A 20588-nucleotide genomic window follows, 5' to 3' on the forward strand; every position below is an offset into this window, starting at 1 on the left:
TCAAACTAACCAAGTCAACCTCCTTGAACTTGTAGGATTTAGTCTTCTTCATACCTGTAATGTTTACAAAGCTTTTTAATTTGTCCAATCCTTCGATGAATGCATGAGAAAAAATTTATGCATGAATGCATGTATGCATGATTGTTTTTTTCAATTACAGCGAAAACATGGAGGGTTGAGATTAAAGTCGAGGAGCCAAGGGAGGACACGGTGCCCGGTAAATTAGGGCTTAGGATAATAGTAACCAAGGTTCTAATCAAGTTCCCAAACTACAACCTCTCTTACGTATATCATGGTAGCACGGGACAACGTCCGTTCCATGTTTATTCGCAAGAAGGTCTAGCTTGAGTGTAGTATCGCGTGACGACTAAAACTCGAGACAACACTCGGTTTAGCCACCGCACTACGTCCTAACAAAGGCCAGGGATGGGTTTGGTAACTACGGTCCATAGCATCGTCGAACAATTGAAAGCAAAGTGCCTAAGCATGACAACACACGCCGACAATATTACTTCCAAAATGCCTCAGCTATGTGAGATTGATCGCATAACCCAATACACGAGGCAACCCTCGGATCGAATTGTCGATTATATCTCTACCTATTCATAAGTTCACTCAGCCCGGGTATAGGACTTTTGATATTCTCACCCCACACGTCAAATGAAAATAAACAAGTAATCACATATGTAAGCAATAAAACAAAGCATAAATATAAACTAAGGAAAACTAGGCGTGACCCGCTAAAAGTGTCCCCAGTGAAGTCGCCATTTCTGTTATCGCGATTTTCGGGTGTCAAGTCATTAATTAGGCTTGAACCTTTCAATCTTTGATATTCTCTATTTTTTCTTGGGAAGGGCAAAATTGAGAAAAAACCCTTAGATTCTAAGTTCGGGGGTCGCTTTCGCTACGGGAAGGTGTTAGGCACCCGGAACGATTATGGTATTCCATAAGAACCGTTCTCCTAAGTTTATTTCTACGCTTTATTTTTATTGCCTACTTATTAAAAAAAGAAGTTTTATTTGAGTGAAGAATGGGGGAAGAAGATGATTGAGATTTTATTTTACTTGGCTTGGAGGAGTTTTAACTCATTGCCTACGTACCCTTTTAAGGGATCAAAACCAAACGTAGTTCGTTCTCGAAAATTGTTTTTGCGTGTTTGGTTGATTTTAGTTTTTTTTGGAAAATGGTTTTGAAGAAGAGGAAGAGGCCTTAAAGGCATAAGAGAGAAAAATGGTGAATGGTTGGTTCAATTGTTATAAAAAAAAAGTCTAAGTAGAAATTAGGATTCATTTGGATTTGTTTAAGAAAATAAAAGAAGAATTTCAATGGAGTTTTGACTCCAAGATTTGTTTGGAAAAAATTGAGTGATGGAATTGGTTTATTATTTTTTTGAAAATTGGCATTTGTCTAAGAAATCGCGTTTCCTAAGCATACATCTAAACGGTAAACATGCAACGTGTGTGCGTGTCGGTGCTTGTGTCGGTGTACATCGCTTATAGTGTCCATAGTCCTTTACATTGAGTCCTAGATACATGCTATGGTCTTGCAAGGAATTTAAAAAAAAGAACTAATCTATCTAAAATTATTACAAACCCAATTGATATAGAAATGAAAAAAAATGATGCCAAAACTATGGGATGAATGAAATGTGAGATGAAATGGTTAGTATCATAAGGCATAAAAATAGTAGAAAGGTAAACAAAATTGAATAGAATAGTAAGAGAGAAAAAAGTAATGAAATGAAATAAAGTGGCAAAATATACCTAAAATTGGTTATGACACTTAGACATGCATATGACCTATAATCCCCTCATTATAGCAATGTTAAAGGGGTTTAATTTTGAGCTATAATGTGGGAACAAATAGGACATATTCAAGCCAAGAATCATGACACACTTTTAAAGACATTTTGCACTTTATTTCTTGATAAAAACACACATTGCTTGCAAAACAAGAAAGACATGACAATCTACATCCACAATCAACAAGACATACACATGATCAGCATCTCATTTACCATGAAATTTCACACCAATCATCCATATCACATGCCAACATTTTATGAGAAAATATACCACAAAAATACACAAACTTAGATCAAACACAAAATTAATCAAGAAGAAATAACACACACATTTTTATCATTTTTTAAACCACTGGAAAATATCACAAAAGTGTTAAAATGTATTAAGAAACATATAACAATTTTTTGGAATTTTTAGAGAAAAGATTGAGCATGCAGAGGTTCAATTAGCAAAAAAAGCAAGGTGTAAATAGCACAAAAAAAACAAAAACGTACAGAACCCTAGGCCCAAACTAACCAAAAGATCCGGATTTACAGGGAGCGTTGGATTGATCCAGGGAGGGAAACCCTAGATCCAACGCTCAGGATGAAGGAAGGCGAACCGGAGATGAACCGGACCGGTCTAAGCGCCTATAAAAGCACATGGACTCCGGTCCAATTCATTTCCCTTCCTTCTTTCTCTCTCTAACTTGCTCGTTCTCTCAGACCTCTCACCTCTCTCTAGAACTCACCACCGGTGAGGATGAAGTGACGGCGGAGACCTTGAAGGTCCGCCGGAAACTTCATCTTCTCCGGCGAGATTATGCAGTTCCGGTGACCTAAATTTCCAGATCTCACCCAAACTAAACCTAAATCACTCGTCTCTTCAATCTAAACACGAATCTGATATTAGTTTTCGCATGCAAGGCTTGAATCTTTGTAGATCTACACTTCTTATTTACGGTTTTGAAAAACATTTTAGGTTTTCAATCTTTTTTGAAAGAAACTTTTGAAAATCCTAGGGATCTACATCGATTCGTTCTTGTTGATGCTTTTCGAGAAAGAAAAATAAGGTTCACGCGTTTTACCTCTGGTTTAGTTGGAGATTCAAACGGAGATCTTTGAGGAGGAACTTGAATCGTTTCTGGTGAGGTTTCTTGCTTCGAAACAGATTCGGATCTTTATCTTCTCCTTCACCGGTTTAGATTCCTGTTTCTTTCCTTCTTCTTCCTTTTCTCACTGATTCCTTCGTGATCAGTGCTAGAGTTTGCCAATGGCGAACTCGCACTTTGAATTGCGAAGGAAAATGATTCGATGATGAAGATTCAGCGATGAATCTCTGAGAATCGCAAGGGATCTTGTTGATTCTTCGTTGATTTGCGCTGATTTGTGACGCTCTGTGTTGATTTGTGATGATTCTGTGTTGATTTGTGATGATTCTGTGAAATTTGGAAACGGTTAGGGTTTGAGTATTCTTGGTGTTCTTCGTGATTCTTGGAAATTGTTGAGTTTTGATCTTTGAGAGCAGAAAGAGAAAGTGGGAAAGTGTTTGTGATGTGCGGTGTGATGAATGGATTCTCTGACTCTGACTTGTACAGTAAATGCGCCTTTTATAGGCTGCCATGTGTGCTTCTGAACCAATGAGAAAAGGACACCTGTCTTGGACTTAAGGACCTTGCTGCAAAAAGGAAAAATAAAAGGACTAATATGCAATTATGAAAAAGGACTTAAAAAATGCAATTTTAAAAAGTATTGGACTAAAATGCAATTTTAGAAACTGTTTCAGGGACTAAAATGCAATAAAAATAAAATTGGACTAAAATTGGTAATTTGGACAAAACGTAAAGTGAAACCAAAAAATAAAATTAACAAAAGGACTAAAATGAACCAGCTACAAAAAATGAGGTATTTTAAAATACCTCTCTGCCGAAATTTTGACAGGAAAAGACCAAAATGCCCCTTAGGGACTAAACTGACTCAAACTGACTCAGATGCAATTTTTGAAATGATTTTTAAACAAAGACTCAACAATGATTCGTACAGACAAGTTGAAAAGACTCAGAGGTGAACACAGGGACTAAAAATGGGTTCCACTGCAGGAAATGACCAAAATACCCTTTTGTATGATTTTATGAAATAAAATGCAAGAAAAGTAATGCGGCGTTTCAGAGAGTTCTTAAATGACTTGTAATGCAAGAAAAGACAGACAGAGGCAGTAAAATATGTTTTAAAAAGAGAGTAAAGATTCAGAGAAAAATAACAGCGAACTGACAAGTATCAGTGTTAGAAAAGAAATTTGAACGAGTATTTTTAGGTCCAAAATCAGGGTATAACAATAGCCTTCAACTCAATCTTAATAGAAAAACCAACTTCGTTACTTTCTTTTCCCATACGTAACCTATGCCAATGGTGGTATATCTCATCCAATAAAATTGGCTTCTCTTCAAGGAGCTTAGTAGCAATTTCGCATGCACATGGTAGCCCGTAAGATGTCCTTTAAACACAACCACAAATGTCATTGTTCATGCACAATGTTTCCCTACAACGTGTCTCTTCCAAAGCAATGTTGTCCAAAGCATATCTAGACGCATGACCACCTAACCCAGAGTACAAAGTGACATCTTTGAATCTATGTTCCAACACGCTAACTCTCTCACCAAAGATTGTTTGTATCGCAGTGAACTGAAGCAACAACATGTTATGTATTTTCTCCCAACAAGTACCTAAATCACCCACACTATTGTCCAAATATTTCTTCAATAAAGCATGAGCCGATTCGACCATGTTGGTGGTCCTGCAACCAAGATGCAACACATGGTCTGTCCATGCCCTCACAATTTTGTCCTTCACTGCATTCAAGGTGGTCATGACATAATTTTTGAAAAGTGGGAAATCACTACATGAATCTTGGAACTCCACTAATGCATTTGCATATAACTCTTAAGTGGGCAATTCAACCATAGCTTTCCATTCCCTCATTATCTTCTTGACAACATCGTGATTACTCACCTCTTTCCCATCCTTTTTTCCCAAAGGATATTTACAATCTAAGACGCACCTTTGTTTAACATTTGCTTGCACATGAAAGTAACAATTCATTGCATAACTTTCTGGGAAAATATTTGCAACCGCTTTCATCAAAGACATATCCATGTCGGTCACAATCACCTTAGGCATATTCATCTTTGACGTAAGAAGTTTACGCAACATTTTTTAAACCCAAACAAAGTTTTCCTCTTTCTCATGTGTCACAAATCCAAACCCAACCGAATATGTCAAATCGGTCGAAGTGACCCCAACTACCTCAAACATTGGCATCCTGTACATGTTGGTTTTGTAGGTGGAGTCCATAACCAAAACCGTTGGAAAATTGTTAAACAACTTAACGAATGTTGGATGAGCCCAAAAGATATCTTCGATTGTAGTACTTTCACTTTGTGTTCTTGAGTAATAAGTATAGTTGTGCTCCTCCAACTTCGAGATTAGATATTGCAACAACTTCTTGTCACCTCTATTATATTTGCCTTCCATATTTGTTGATGTTCATTGTACACTTGCTTCACATTTGTCATGCAATGTGATCTTTTGTTCTTCAAATGTATCAAAATATTTCTTGGAAGCATCTTGTTGTACAATCTTCTTGTCGTCCTCCTTTAATCTACCGGCAAGAATATGTCCTTCTAAAGTCGGCTCCATCGCATGGTTGTGAACTCCATTAAAAATGTTCAATCTCCATTCATTTGTTTGCTTACTTTGATATCCACTAATCACGAACAAGCATCCACATTTTCTTGAGTCCGTTCTCGCACGCTTCGGTTTTTTTTTCGGCACTTTGTGAGCTCCACTTCTTTCACACACTAGGCGGAACATTGGATTGATCAAGCTTGATCTTTGTGTAACAATTGTAAATCCCACCTTATTTGCTTGACGACGTGCCCACTCAAGCAATTCTTCTCTATCTTTCGACTTAACGTCTGAAAAAAACCTAGTCGTGTCAACCTCGTGGGCTTGAAGTGGGAGGACATTGAAGCCCACATATTTTGAAGCTTCAACATGGATGGAAGCTCCATCAGTTTTTAGTTTCGCTTCAACCATAGGCGGTTTGACATCTCCGGAAAATTCGACAAAATTTGGTTTTTTCTCTCCCGGAACATCTTCCGCGTTCTCTACAATTACTATAATTAAACAACACATAAATATGAATTAACAACTAACTAATGCATAAACATCAATGCCATAATGAATTAAAAAAAAAAAAGATTTGGAAAAAATGGCAGTAGCTGCCATTTTTTCGTTGTGAAAATTTTTCACCAAGTATTCCTCGGTACCTTACTACCAAGGTTTTCCTCGGCAATACACTACCGATGTTTGCCGAGGTTTCCCATGACAGAGTTCTACGTAACGGACATAGATACCCATAACAAAACCAAAAAATGAACGGATTAAAATGCTCAATACCTGTTTTTTGACGTCAAAAGTGTGTTGATACCTCCTATGCTTGATGCTTGAATGATTTTGGATCAAGATTTGATGAAAAAAATATTGGATTTGGGGATTGAATGGAGGTGGTATTGAAGTTGATGATGAAAATAGTATGTAGGGGGAGCAGGTGGCTGTTTCATCTAATGAAACATATTCATCGGCAGTTAACTACCGAGGTTTTCCTCGGCAGTTTACTGCAGCCGGTTTCAAATTCCCCGGCAGTTAACTGCTGAGGGGAAAAAAACGAAAATTACTCGTGTGCCTCAACCTTATACAATGTGTCAACAACAATTCTCGTATATGAAATATGAATGATTAGTGGGACCAGATAGTTTTGGTATTCAACGATTCAACCAAAATAGCTTAGTACCACTGTATTGACCTTCCAAAAATGCTAACAGTAAAGTTCTCGTTAACATCTATGGTCATAAGTAACCTAACCTCTATAGTTGGGTATGACAATTCTCTCTTTATGAGAAGTCGTCTGAAGGATGGTTCTTTTTTTGCTAGAAAAGTTTATTTAGGTTGGACTCGAGGACTCATCAGAATCATGAATAATTTTAAGGTTCAATGATCATTTACAAACATATATCATTTAACAAAAAGATTTTCACATCGACAACGAAAGATAAACTCACAATGACACAATCTTGCAGATGAATCTTTGTTAGTTTATCAATGATGGTTTTTATAGGTTAGTGGAGTTGATTTTTTAAGCATTGCTTTTGGTCTCTTGTTGTTTTTCACTACATTGTGGAAGTGGTGATTTGGGCTTGTCTAATATTTAATTTGGTAGAGTTTGATTTTATTGTTCTCTTGCTTAGTTTAGTAATCCTTATGCTTAAGCAGTTCATTATTTTATTATTATTATTATTATTATATATATATATTTTTTTAAATGAACTACTTGTATATGATCATATAATAAAATATGGGGTATGGGCCTAAGGGACCTTTTGGTTTGCCAAGTGTGTTGTACAGTTAGATGGTTGTGCTTTTAGTTTCCACAAATGTGCAAACTGCTATCATTTTGTATTTTTGAAGGATTCGAAATATAATTTTACGGGTTATATTAACTTGTGTTTTAAGGGCACATGTTAAGCAATCTCAAAATAGAAATATCTCATTAATATTTGTGCATTCAACTAATTACTAAAAGTTAACAAATTAAATGCAATATACGAATTCCAACAAAAAGTTTCTACGTTTAACTCCTTAACTTGTGCCTTTAAGGCACAAGTAAAGACACAAGTTAACATTTCCCAACTTTTAATGTTTTTATTTTCTTGGATAAAAGGTAAATAGGGAGAAAAAAAAAAGTAATCTTCACATTGTTACGGCCTATTTTGTAGGTTTGAGTATCTATTTAAAATGATTTTAAAATTTATCTAAAATTTATTAGATCACCTACTATAAATCACGACTATTGAGAGACATATGAAATAAACATAAGTTTTTTCAAAAAATAAAAAAATAAACACGAGTTTATAATCATTCATGGGCAGAGATAGATCCAGACATTTGATATTGGTGTAGAAAAAATTTCAAAGAAACTATAATGCAAATTATACTAAAAATAAGAAATAACATTGATTGATGCAATACAATTACAATGAAAATAATCTATTATACATTTGTTGAAAACGAACTAAAATAGCATCATTGCTAATTTTTAAAAGAACGCCTTTTCTATATAAGTTAGACAATCATTTAGCCACAGATCATCCCTTTTGTTACATAATTGACTCTTAACAACCTTCATAGCTGAAAAAACACGTTCAACATTTGCAGTTGCTACCGACAAGAGCAAAGCCAGCTTCAAAAGCTTATAAATCATAGAAAATGTGTTGCACTTATTTGTTTTCACAAGTTTTGCACAAAGATCTGAAAGCCCTTTACACTTTGCAAATTTTGGGTCAGATTTAACATTTATAACATAATTCTGAAGTTGATGGCGCAACGCCACTTATGGCACATTTAAAAAATCATTTGGATAAAGTTCGATCATCCTCAATAATTTATTCACATCAAAAGTTACAAATGACTTTGCAAGACTCAAACATGAAACGCATTTGAAAAGTTCAATATTCTCTTCATCATACCTAGCATTGAGCTCATGCAATTGTAAATCTAAAATGCGAAACAAACAATCATTCTTACAATGATGCAAATTATTAGAAATACTAGAAGCTGAATCATATGTCTCCTTGGTTTCTTCCCTTGCACATATGATGCATCCATAACAGGCATATCAATATCATGCTTATTGCAAATTTCAACAACCCTAAATATAAGTTCTTCCCTCCCCTCATTCCTCATTTCTTGTAATTGAATTTTGGTATCATTGACAAGTGACAAAGCATTCAAAAGATCTTGATCACACCTTTGTAGCGTTATACTCAAATCATTTCTGATTCTCAAAATCTTAACCATCATATATAACATGAAGATAAAATTAAATGATTGAAGCACATCTAGCAAAAGCATTGTTTCACCAAATTTTTCAAATGAGGGACTATTCTCAACTTCTTCAATTACCCCAACAATGTCACCATACAAAGTTATCAAACCAGTGAGATTCATAAAGTGGGAACCCCAACGATGTCATTCGCTCGAGTAACATATGAATCTTGATTCATTCTACTACCAGTCTATATCTTGCCCTCTTCAATCAATTTAGCAAATTGAGTTAGTTGTTTGTCCTGAAATATTTTTTGTCTCTTGTTAGAAGATCATATGAAATTAACAAACATATTGACCTTACCAATAAAACCACTAACATGTTTGTGATTCTTAGAACAAGCAACAAATGCCAATTAAAGTTGATGTGTGAAACAATGCACATAATAAGCATATGAATTCTCATTTTAGATTAAAATTTTCAAACCACCAAACCGACCTCGCATATTGCTAGCTTCGTCATACCCTTGCCCCCTAATGCTAGACAAACTCAAGTCATTAATAGACAAAAATGTCAACAACTGCTCAAGTGCATCTTTAAGTGACTTAGCACTTGTTTCTTTAACATTTACAATGTCAAGAAATCTTTCATTTAAAAAACCTTCACTATCAACATAACAAACAACAACGACCATTTATTCTTTACCAACATAATGAATATTGCTTAATCTCTGATATATATTTTTAATTGATTTTGTTTTTGTAGGGACTAAAAATGAAATTCAAAATTTTTACAGGGATCATTTTCTTAAATAACTATATGTATCATTATAGTTTTTTTTTATTTTTATTTTTATTTTATTTTTATATCAATTTCATTATAGTTCTCCTCTTTTTTCTTCTTTTTATTCATTGACATCAAATATCAAGTCTACATCTTGGAAAAAAGAGAAATAAAGATAATTAATGTGATATGTTAATGATATGACGAGAAAGAAGAGATAAAAAAAAATGTTGAATAAATATATTATTGATGTTTTTAATCACACTCACATCAAATGATCACATTAAAGTCTATGTATATACAGGCGTGAGAAAATCGTTCACCATATTTACTTGATTAGTCTACATTTATTATCATGATGAATACCAGAACATGATGACCATTAACTTCTGCAAAATTACGATGGATGACCGTGGTTACATGCATATCATGATATCAAACATATAATTTGAGTGACCCAGTTGCAACTTGCAAGTTGCAATGCCTTTGCATCATTTTGCTTGCGGGTCTCACGCCTCCATATTTAATATTTTATATGTCACTTTCTTAGCATTGTTATGACTTTTTTGCATTCATTACTCTAGCACAACAATTTCAATTTATATTGTCTGTTTGCATTTGTTTCTTTGCCATATTCGGTAAGGACTACACCTCAAATGTCGAGAATATTTTACCTTTTTTACGGCATTAGTATTACTTTTTGAAATACATAAAATTCAAATCAAATTTAAAACAACAGTTATGGTGAATCATATATTTACCTAGAGTTCTCTCAAAAAAAATATATTTACCTAGAGATAGAATAAATTCTTTGACTGCACATGAAGGCCAACCTGGACATTTGTCCATGACTAATTATTCACCATACAAGTTCCTGAGTTCCTGATACATGGGGTGGGCAAATACGGGTGGACCCGAATTTACCCGACCAATCCAATGTAAATTTATACATTTGGTTTGGGTTAAAATGGATAATGTATTAGTCGGGTGAATTTTACGGATTATTATAGCTATATTTGGTTCGGTTCGGGTATATACCAAATCCAAATCCTGTTTGCAAACTCTTAGGGGTGAAGCATCAATCTTCCAATGACATTTCACAGTGATGATTCTTTATTCCAACAATTAACAAAATGGTGACAAGAAATCAACAGCAAGGGGACACAATGAAGGGCATGTCACTTCTCATCGACCAAGATTAACTCTTGTTGGGAGACAATTCCTTGTTACTCTAGTTTGTAGAGCAGTTGCACATCTTTAGGATTTGAATGAAATCATGTTCATTAATTGAACTTGAACTTTGTAATGGATGTATAGAAGCTTCCCTCAGTTCCATGAAAAACTTAGACTCTTAAAGGCACATCTTAATAAATCAAATGTAGCAATGTAATTTTAAAAAACATCTGTTCAAAGTTAAAATTCATCGACAATTAATTGCTGATGAAATTATTTTGGTATTCTATATTTGGACACTAGATTTTCTACCCAACGCAAATCCAAATAAAGGCCTAGTCATAGTCACTTGGCCCTACTGATTTATTATCTTGTCTATTAATTGAACTTGAACATTGTTATCCCTTTGTTGACTCATGAACTTGTCTATAGTTTGTGAATTTCTACTACTTTTCAAACCGTGATGCTTCATTTGTGACTAAGCTATCAACCCATCGTTGTTTATTTACTGGCTTATAAATTACATTTTTTTTTTTGTATTGAGATGCACATGGTAAATTATTGTTTGATGTTTATTTTTTTTTTTTTAATTTGTAATGGTTATTAGTTTGTGAGTCTAGGTTTTAGTCACATAATTCACAATTCGTCTTGGTACGTGCTAATAGGTTTTAGTCACATAATTCACAATTTGTTTTGGTACGTGGTAATAGTATGCGATATGAGAAGAGTTTGGTATATATATGAGTATAGAGTTTCGGTACACGTTGATTCATATTATTAGAATTTTTAAGCGGAAGTTAAAATTTACAGGTGATCATAACTACTACCTCCGTCCCTATATATAAGACTCTTTTGTTAAAATCACGTGAATTAAGAAAGTGGATATTTATATTAAAGTTGTTTGTAAGTACTATTGTTTTTACAGTTTTATCGTTAAGAGAGAGAGTTAGTTTATGTTTTCCATATGCTATTTATTGCTGATTCAAGAAAAAGATGTATAATAAATAGGGGCATGTATGTAAAGAAATAATTAATGTAGTTGGAAATAGCAAATAGGTCTTATAAAAAGGGACAAAAAAAATTCTCAAAAGGGTCTTATAATTAGGGACGGAGGTAGTATATAAAAGTTTATCAACCCTATGCTATTCCCGATATTTTTTGGTCCTATTTAAGAAAATATCACAATTTTTAAGGTGTGTTATTACTTAAAAGACTTTTCTACCCCTTATTTAATGTTTATCTTTTTTAATATTAGCGAGTCTATTTAATGCTTCACAATTTTTTATAAGGGTATATTTATAAAAATATTCAAAAAGTTACACTAACTAATGAACGTAAGTTTTATGTTTTTTAGTTTTTCTTCTTATAATAAGAACGCGAGGGAGTATCTTAATAACACCTAGAAAAAGCCTTTTACTAATATTTATTAATAGTGCAAGAACATGGAGTGATTAAAGTAACAATTGCACCAAATCCAACAAATGTCCACTTCCCAATTTTTTGTCTTTTCACTTTCTTCTTTTTATCGATGTAATTTGCAATTGACGATTCTCTTTAGTCAAGCTTTCTAGACGTTTTTCCTCATCTTCCTCTTTCTTCGATCTTCATCCGCTCATGGATTCTTTGGTTTGCATGAATTAAAGAGAAATTTGTGTGAACCAATTCACAAAGGTAGTGCGAATCGGTACGCACATACGAATTTACAGTTCATAACATGTCAAATGAATTATGTAATTATGGTCTAGTTTACGAGCCAAATTTGTATAAGTTCCCGGAGCTTAGAGACTAATCTTAATTGTGAAAAATAAGATTGGACTAAGTATAAAACCTTAATGCCTAATCCAATCTTATTTGTGTTTACAAGCCATCCAAGAGATAGTCACATGTAGTGAGCCTTCTCGTCGTCGAGGGAATCACACACACCTTTCATGCATTATGAGAAGGATTGTGGTGCTGTGTCACATTTCTTTTCTGTTTTCATAACAATCCCAACCACCCTAGGTTTCCGGATTACAATTATATATATCCATTACTAACCTTCTATAAATGTACAACTTTATCTTGCATTTAACAAATTGTCACAAATTACCTTACAATTCTCAAACTCTTTGCTCTCTCTGCAATAGCTATTCACAAATTGACACTGAAAGGTTTTGGCAAACATTAACATAATAACTCGACTATTTTTGGCACTCATTGCTTTGGTTGCTTTGGAGTAACAGGTTGTGGAGAACTCGCTACCGTCTTATAACACCCACCTGTTCGTCTAGTTCAAACTGTGGTCATCTTGATCATTGCATGTGCTATCAACTCTCATTGATGTACATTTGTGTTTATCTTTTGGATCATTACTTTATGGATTGTTGTATTACGATGGAACGAAATGGTTCAACAAAGCAACAAGGAATGCTGTGGCAAATCAAACAAGGTTCAGCCAAATCAATCTTGATCATTACACACATTTATTTCATTGTAGTTTTCTAGGCAATGTTAGTTTATTGCAGCATCATTATGTTTTTGTATTTGTATTGTAATTCCTCATATATGTTATCTTTCAATTTCTTCACAGTCTAGACAAGAGCTAACAAAATTTTTTACCAATTACTCACAAGACAACTAGAGTTGAACCGACAATGACATAATCAACTTTTAACTTCTTATCAACTGAATCAACCTTCGTTGGTTTAATAAGTTGGATGGCTAGTTTTAAGAAGAAGACATTGTAAAATCTAAAAAATTCAGATTAATCATAATACAATTGAAAAGATATGAATTAAATTGCACCTCAGTGTCAATAATCATTACACAAGTTCAATTTCTTCTATAAAAAAGAAAAAAACTATTAACATTTAACATTGTATACAGAGTGAGAGTACTATATACAGTATACAATACATGGAGAAGAATTATGACAACAAGTAAAAAGGAATTACCACCGTAAAAAAAACATCAACGTTTATTCACGGGTCTTCCAAGATCAACAAGCTTCCTTGATCGACTGGCGCAAAATGAAGCTGCACTGGAAATATGGTGCACCCCACCCGCATTCAATTCCTGTCCCAATCCCTTATTCCAGTTCCGATTCGGACTCGCCCGAACCAACGGACTCAAACAAAACGCCATACTAGCTAAACTCTTCCCGGCGTAACCTAGCTTCGACCGCCGCGCCGTCGTCATCACCGTCGTCTTGTTCCGACTCCGCGGTGAAGATTCCGACGAGTTTACAAATTCCGATCGGTCTAGTGTTTCGAAATTATCCACCGGTGATGCTCCCCGATCTATTTGACGGCATCTCCGTTGATCACTAACGCGGTTGTTGTTTTTCCGGCGAGCGGGAACCGTCGTCGCTGACGGAGGAGATGCTGATGCTAGCACCGATGATGAAATCTCGCATGATTCTTGATCTGAATTTGTTCTTGTTCGGAACAAATTCGATAAAATCCAGAATCTCTTCAATCTCCGTTTCTCAGATCCACTTCCTCCGTCGTTTACGGCGGATGATTTTAATTCAACCTCCGGCGTAGTTTGAAACACAATCTCCTTCAGGCGAGTATCGGATTTCAGGTGAGAAACGTACGGCGAAACCGAGCATGGAAAATCAGCCTGCAATGATGGAAGATTCTTCTCGTTCTCAGGTGGTTGGGCCTGGTCTTGGGTTTGGGCTTGGACCTGGACTTCAAAAATTAGCTGGAGGCGTTCACGGAGGCAAGAGGCGCAAACACCGACGGTGCTTGTAAGATCCGGTAAGTGTTTCTTACACCTCATTTCTTCTTCTTCTTCCTTCTGGTGTGTGTTTCTCTATACGACACCGTTTTGGTTTTATATTGTGGTTGCGTTCTTAATGATTGTGTTGTGTTACCAACTATAAGAAAGGATCTGAATTTGATGGAGAATTCTAAGAGAAGGTTTTGTCCTTTTGTTGGATTATTAAGTTGATAATTTCAATAAACCAATAAATGAATAAGAAGATTATAAGGATTTAGATTTTGAGGAAGAGATTAAGAAGAGGTCAATGTTGGTTAATTGTTGGGGTTAAGGATAAAGATGGAGAACCAGGTTTGTTAATGTTAACAAGTTGGTTAAGAGAAGATTATGTGCTGGATTACAACGTCCTTTGAGGTGTGTTTTATTGTGGTCCAATAGTTTTGTATAATTGGTTAATTAATCTACCTTTTTTAGGCAAACATTAATGAATCTACCTAAAAATAATATTAATATTTTTTTTTACCATTAAAAACCATAATCAGTTAGTTAATGTAAAAAAATGAAATCAGTTCATCATTAAATTTAAAAGATATTTTAAGGGAACTTTGTTACCCATTGTGGTCTTATCTTGTTGGTACGGTCCCATTTGATTTGAGTATTAAACAAGTCTTTGAATTACGAGCGGAAGTTCACACTAAAGGAGCGCGCTTTTTAACTTCATTTTCATTTGTTAAAATTAATATAAGTGCCACCAAATTCATGTGAGATTCGCGTAATTTTACAAGACTCAAATAAATTTCAATCAATGTCAAACGAATTTCAATCTATGCATAATTTTACGGGATTCAAATGAAATTCGATCAATAGATGAGAATGTTATAGAAAATGTATATTAAGAGTTGTAAAAAAATTAGTATATTTTTTTGAAGGAAAAAAAATTGTATATTAAAGAGTGTGTTTTCATAATTATTCAATTTAAAAATACTTTTTTTTTAATCAAAATAGGAAGGAATTAAATTAAAAACCAAAGGAAATATAAGATTGGGGGCAATGACCTGACCAGTAAACCACAAAATCAAAACCCTAACAGATGACACAATAATACAGGACAAAGTGGTATAATACATCCAACGCTAAACCATCACTACCACAGATAATCCAACGAACCCACGTGTGAGTACGAAACCGAATTGAAAATCCCACGTGTGAGCACGAAACCGAATTGAAAAAAAAAACAGAGTGACAAAAAGATAATTCTTTTTGCAGGCAAAAACAAAAGGTATGATTAATTGCTTAAAAAATAATAATTATGGAGCATAAATTTGGACCAAATACATATTGTTTTTGACAAATTTTTCTTTTTTATATATTTTGTTACGGATGGAATAACCGAAGAAATAATATGTTGATGCCAGCTATTGTGTTAATTTAAAATCATTTGTTATTTTCCTTTTCCTTTTTCGACAATATCATCTGTTTAATGAAAACAGCAAGAGTAAAGAAATGTACAACCTCGTTTACCCATGAGTAATTTTTTTTTTTTTTTTTGGTTGATATAGGTAAATTATTTTAATTAACAAGAGAAGAAAAAGATATAATGATTTAAATACAAATTAAAATATTGAAAAAGTAATGATTTGTGGGGGTGCTGACTTTTCAAGTATACTATATTTTTTGAAGGAAAAGTATACTATATTGAAAAGTAATGATTTGTAGATAAGATAGTATAATGATTAATTGAAGTTAATGTTTTTTTTGACCAAGTTAACATCTTTTTTGACAAGATGTTAGTGTTTTCTCTAGTAAGGTGTCTTGCTTTATCGCGGGTTTATTGATTATATTAGTCGGTTCCTCCTTTTTTAGTGACAATTTGTGCTGTTCTTCTCTTCTAATGATTTTTTTTAAAGATTTTAAATAACTTTTATTAAATAGACCTTTTTGTTACAATTTAAGCAAAGACTTTGATTCCAAGTCTATTTATGTATTTATGGATGGATGATGTGTTAGATTAGGAACCAGATTCTTGCTGTCACTAACCAGATGTATGTAGTTAAAAGATCTGTGACCGTCTGATTGAGACCAAACTATTCAAATCTCAAACTCCTGATTAATTTTAGAGCTTAAGATTTAGACCTTTTGATCTTGATTTGGATGATCATAAATCTCTTGATCGTGTGAGTGAATGCGGTCGGTGATTGCAAGGAATTCAAATTCTTTCATCTAATGTTTGTTTACTCGTTGACAACAGATTAAGGTTCTTTTTAAGAAGCAAAAGATACATTTCAATAAAGTAAATTGCATCCCAAAGCACAAGTTATGATGATCGGATGCTGGAAAAAACAGTACAAAATCCTCCGACGATCAACCTCAACAAGAATAAAAACAAGAAAAACCTAGATATGTAAAGATTAATCTAGCGTGAAAGTGCTATTACCCATTTGCCACATAGGAAAACCTCACCCGGACCTCCAATATCGAAATAAGAAGCTACCAGGCCTCCAATATAGCTCAAATAATACCTGAGCTGATCAAACTACACTGACACACTTTGAGAATCCTCTGCCCTACCTAGCAAACCTTCAAACTGCTCTAGATGTAACATTCCTTCCTTTTGAAAGGCCGTAGAAATCCTAAACCAACTACATATATTGTACCATGAACCTGCCAAAAGACAACAAATTAAGGTTACTTAGTGTGGATGTGTGGTGTGGGAGTTGCTTTCTCTTTATTTTACGATATATGCTCTCTCTAGTTTCAAATATAAGCAACAAAACTTTATATTTTATTTTTTAACACACACGCACACGCAATAACAAGCTTTTATACGAGGTTATATTTTAAAACTTCAAATTAATTGAATCTTCCATGTTTGATTCCAGTGAGATATTTGCAAAACAGACTGAACTGTGTATCATGCATTTTCTCCTGCATCATTTTTTGAATATTGGTTTCTTCTGCAATTCTTTTCTATATAAACATCAATGCTTAAAAATATCCATGTATCAATTCAACTATGGAAAGCCTACTTCCTTGCATTTTTATGCATAGTATCAACCAAACTATTGAGTGAGGTTATATTTATATTTTGTCTCAATAGGATTCTGTGTTTGGTGGTATATATTTTGATGTTTGTTTTATATTCTCAGTGAAGATGAGTAATCTTTGCTCTTCATATTTCAATTTGGTGAAGGTGTTTGATCTCCAATAATCATCTAAGGAACATAACTTGAGCAAATGGAGCAGGCATATATTAAGGCGTTTCAATCCATGAAGTATGTATTAGGTTCATAATCCATTCCTCTCTAAACTGATTCAAATATCTTTTGCAAATGTATAATTTAATATACAATTTTAAAATACATTACATTCAATTCAAACGGTTTATCTTCTGTCTCTGTACAATTAATAGTCTTGAAATGCAACGAAACACATGTAATAATCCATTTGAGATGCATGTTCCTGGTAAGGTAAGATACTGTTATGCGAGTTAATTGTAAAGCATGAAATAAAATTTTTGCATGATAAATATTGAACGAAATTCAAAGTGTATTCGAAGATGCAAAAGTTTATAGCGACTATAAACAATCCGAAGTGTATGAGTTGCTTAATAAAACATATCAGTTACTAAAACATGTGCTAGAGGAGGTAAATTGGCACAATTATTTCAATTTGGGTTCAAGTTCACATGACTTCCAGCCATGAATTGAGAGAAGTTGATTAGTTCTGAGATTTCAGATGATTAACTACATCAACCAAATGCTGCATATTCTGCCAAGAACAAAGGGGTATCCAATTCTAACATCTCTTAACAGATACACAATGATTCACACCAAGAACAAAGTTAAGGCCAAACAAGTTAAAACCCAATTCTACACTCACATACAAATTCACCAGTGAAGAATTCATGACCCCACCTTAAAGAGTTCAGATCTCCCTCTTTCTCTGCAAACTTTCGCGATCCCATCCTCTTCCCTCTTCTCTCTTCCACTGCACCATCGCTCGCCTGCTGACCTTTTCCCTCCAGCGCTGCCCTGCACCAACCCTTAATACGGCCCAACACCGCGGCCCACTCAATTGATATGGTAAATATTTGAATTTGATGTTAAATGAGAATGGACTACATAATGATTCACAATTGAATTCTATCAGGAACAATTGTTTTTTAATTATTATCTTTGCATTTTGTTTAAGATACTCAAATTTATAGAAAGTCAAGCTAGAATTTTGGTTGATGCTGACATGGAAGCATATGTTGTACCGTATGATATTGATTTATCAAAACCTTGCACAATTATGAAATTTCTACATTCGAATTGGAAAGGTACCTCTAAAGTAACGTGACCTCAAATCCAAAACACCACATTCGGTGTACTTTATTCATAAATGATGTTTCTACTTAGATAAACAAAATCGTAGTTGGTCTATATAGGAGAAGAAAACAAAATTATGAATGCTTATTGTACACCATGCATTTCATAGTGTAAAATAGGAATATGACCCAAATAATTGCTATGGTTTCTTAATTCCTTTTGAATACTATATCTTCACTAGAGATGACTTACCAATTAGCAATGATAAAGTGATGCAATAATCATGCTCCAAACGATCAAAATGATGATATCAGCTGTCCACGAAATAATAGTCATTTCCAAAAATGATATTGCACTTGTTTTCAGAAGTATGAATAAGATTCCAAAGATGCTGCTGTTTTTAGATTTTAGGGTGGTTTATCGTAACTCAAAGTAGGCATACTTGAGTAATTAAAACAAGAGCGACCAACGAGACCGAGCATTTGATGACATGTTTAATATAGGGTAAGCATAATGTACTATATATTTATATGTATTTATGAGTTTTTTTTCTTCTGCTTTTTTCTCTTTGAACAGCAAGAATGTAAAAGCTATAAAGAAAAGTATAATAGTGGGAAAGAAGGTAAATCAAAAGGATTGGGTACCTTTGTATCAAAGGAATTAGTTGATTCTTCCATCGCGATCACTTGATCTTTAATGTTTTGGTCACAATCACTATAATAATGTGTATATATTCATCAATTATTATGAGAAATAAAAGCGAAAAACAATAGGATGAGGATAAATTAAAGAGATAAAATACCTTCGGTTAACTGGATCATAAAAGGACTTAGATTCAACCATTAGAATCACTTGTTCTTCGATTCTTATGCTTGTAATGCTAGATTAGAGCAGCTTTAAGTAAATATTGATTGAAGACCCGTGTTCTCAAACTCTACGTTAACTGCCCAACTCACTCGAGTTTATGTTTTTAAATGTGAATTTAGTGTTACCTTGGTGGTAAACTATTTTTTTTTTTTTTGTGAAATCGGAGTTTGCATCGAGTTTGAGCGAGATTTCACTCGGTGAAATGGGATAAACTTGTTCGATTTTCAGTGAGTTTGCGATTTTACTTTTAAAAACTTTTTTTTTTTCTAGCCAATTTTTTTCCTTTCTGGCCCTGAAGTCCATTTAACATGCTTTTTTGGATTATTTGTTGGATGTTTATGTATTTATGGGATAATTGTGTATTTTTATACAATATTGAGCATGCCAATTTATTCGGATGATTAAGTATATTTTGACTTTATAAATAAATTAATCTTTTGAATTTTTGATCTATTTATAACATTATATGTCAATGTGTAAAAAATTGATATAATTTTAATTTTAGATAAACTCATACAATTTTAAGAGTCAATTTTTTCTTGGGAAAAACAAATTGAGGTAAAAGCGAGTCTCACAACCTTGTTAAAGAGAAATTGTAAAAGAACAAGAGTGGATACCAAAGGCACAATAATGATAGACACCTAACCCATATAGCAACATAAGAAATTCATTGAGGGCATTACAAAACCAGAATGGTGAGTATTTTTCAGGAGCAGGACTTCAACAACTAGGCATGTCGGGAGTCATGAGTTTTTCCAGCTGGAGCTTCCGGATTTGGGTAACCCAAGACCTCATTTGGACGTACCAACTGGGAGTATTTTTGTGTGTGAGACTTTGGTATATGCCAGCAAAATTGAGGAGATAAGGTTGAGTTTGGGATTCGGATTCGATGCAGCATTTGCACTTGACAGAATGAGAAGAATCGGTGGGTTTTGAATGGTCGCTACAATGGCACTCATCAAATTTTATTGACCTGGATGACACTTTACATGTTTCTATCGTTTCCCTGATGCTGCACAAACGAGTGAATCTTGGAATCTCCTTCACAAACTTGCACTTGATAATGTTTCAAGAAATACCTTAG

At 34.0% G+C, this 20588-nt stretch overlaps 1 protein-coding gene and 1 long non-coding RNA gene across 2 annotated transcripts; both read right to left on the bottom strand.

Annotated features, from left to right (window-relative positions):
- Nucleotides 1-13380: 13380 nt before the first annotated feature.
- On the bottom strand, nt 13381-14736 carry LOC112417014 (uncharacterized). Its single transcript, XM_024771616.2, has one exon. It carries the CDS (start codon nt 14385-14387, stop codon nt 13572-13574), a length of 816 nt encoding a protein of 271 aa, XP_024627384.1. The 5' UTR covers nt 14388-14736; the 3' UTR covers nt 13381-13571.
- Nucleotides 14737-16686: 1950 nt separating this feature from the next.
- LOC120577667 (uncharacterized) lies at nt 16687-19580 on the bottom strand. Its single transcript, XR_005643635.1, has 3 exons — nt 19440-19580; nt 19282-19351; nt 16687-16988 (listed from the first exon to the last, which is right to left on the bottom strand). It is a non-coding gene; the product is annotated as an uncharacterized lncRNA (long non-coding RNA).
- Between the last annotated feature and the right edge of the window lie 1008 nt (nt 19581-20588).

Source organism: Medicago truncatula, chromosome 8 (genome assembly GCF_003473485.1).
Source record: "Medicago truncatula cultivar Jemalong A17 chromosome 8, MtrunA17r5.0-ANR, whole genome shotgun sequence".
NCBI classification, from domain to species: domain Eukaryota; kingdom Viridiplantae; phylum Streptophyta; class Magnoliopsida; order Fabales; family Fabaceae; genus Medicago; species Medicago truncatula.

Coding starts and splice junctions, on each gene's coding strand:
- LOC112417014 (XM_024771616.2), bottom strand. CDS start 14,387: ATGAGGTGTAAGAAACACTTACCGGATCTTACAAGCACCGTCGGTGTT.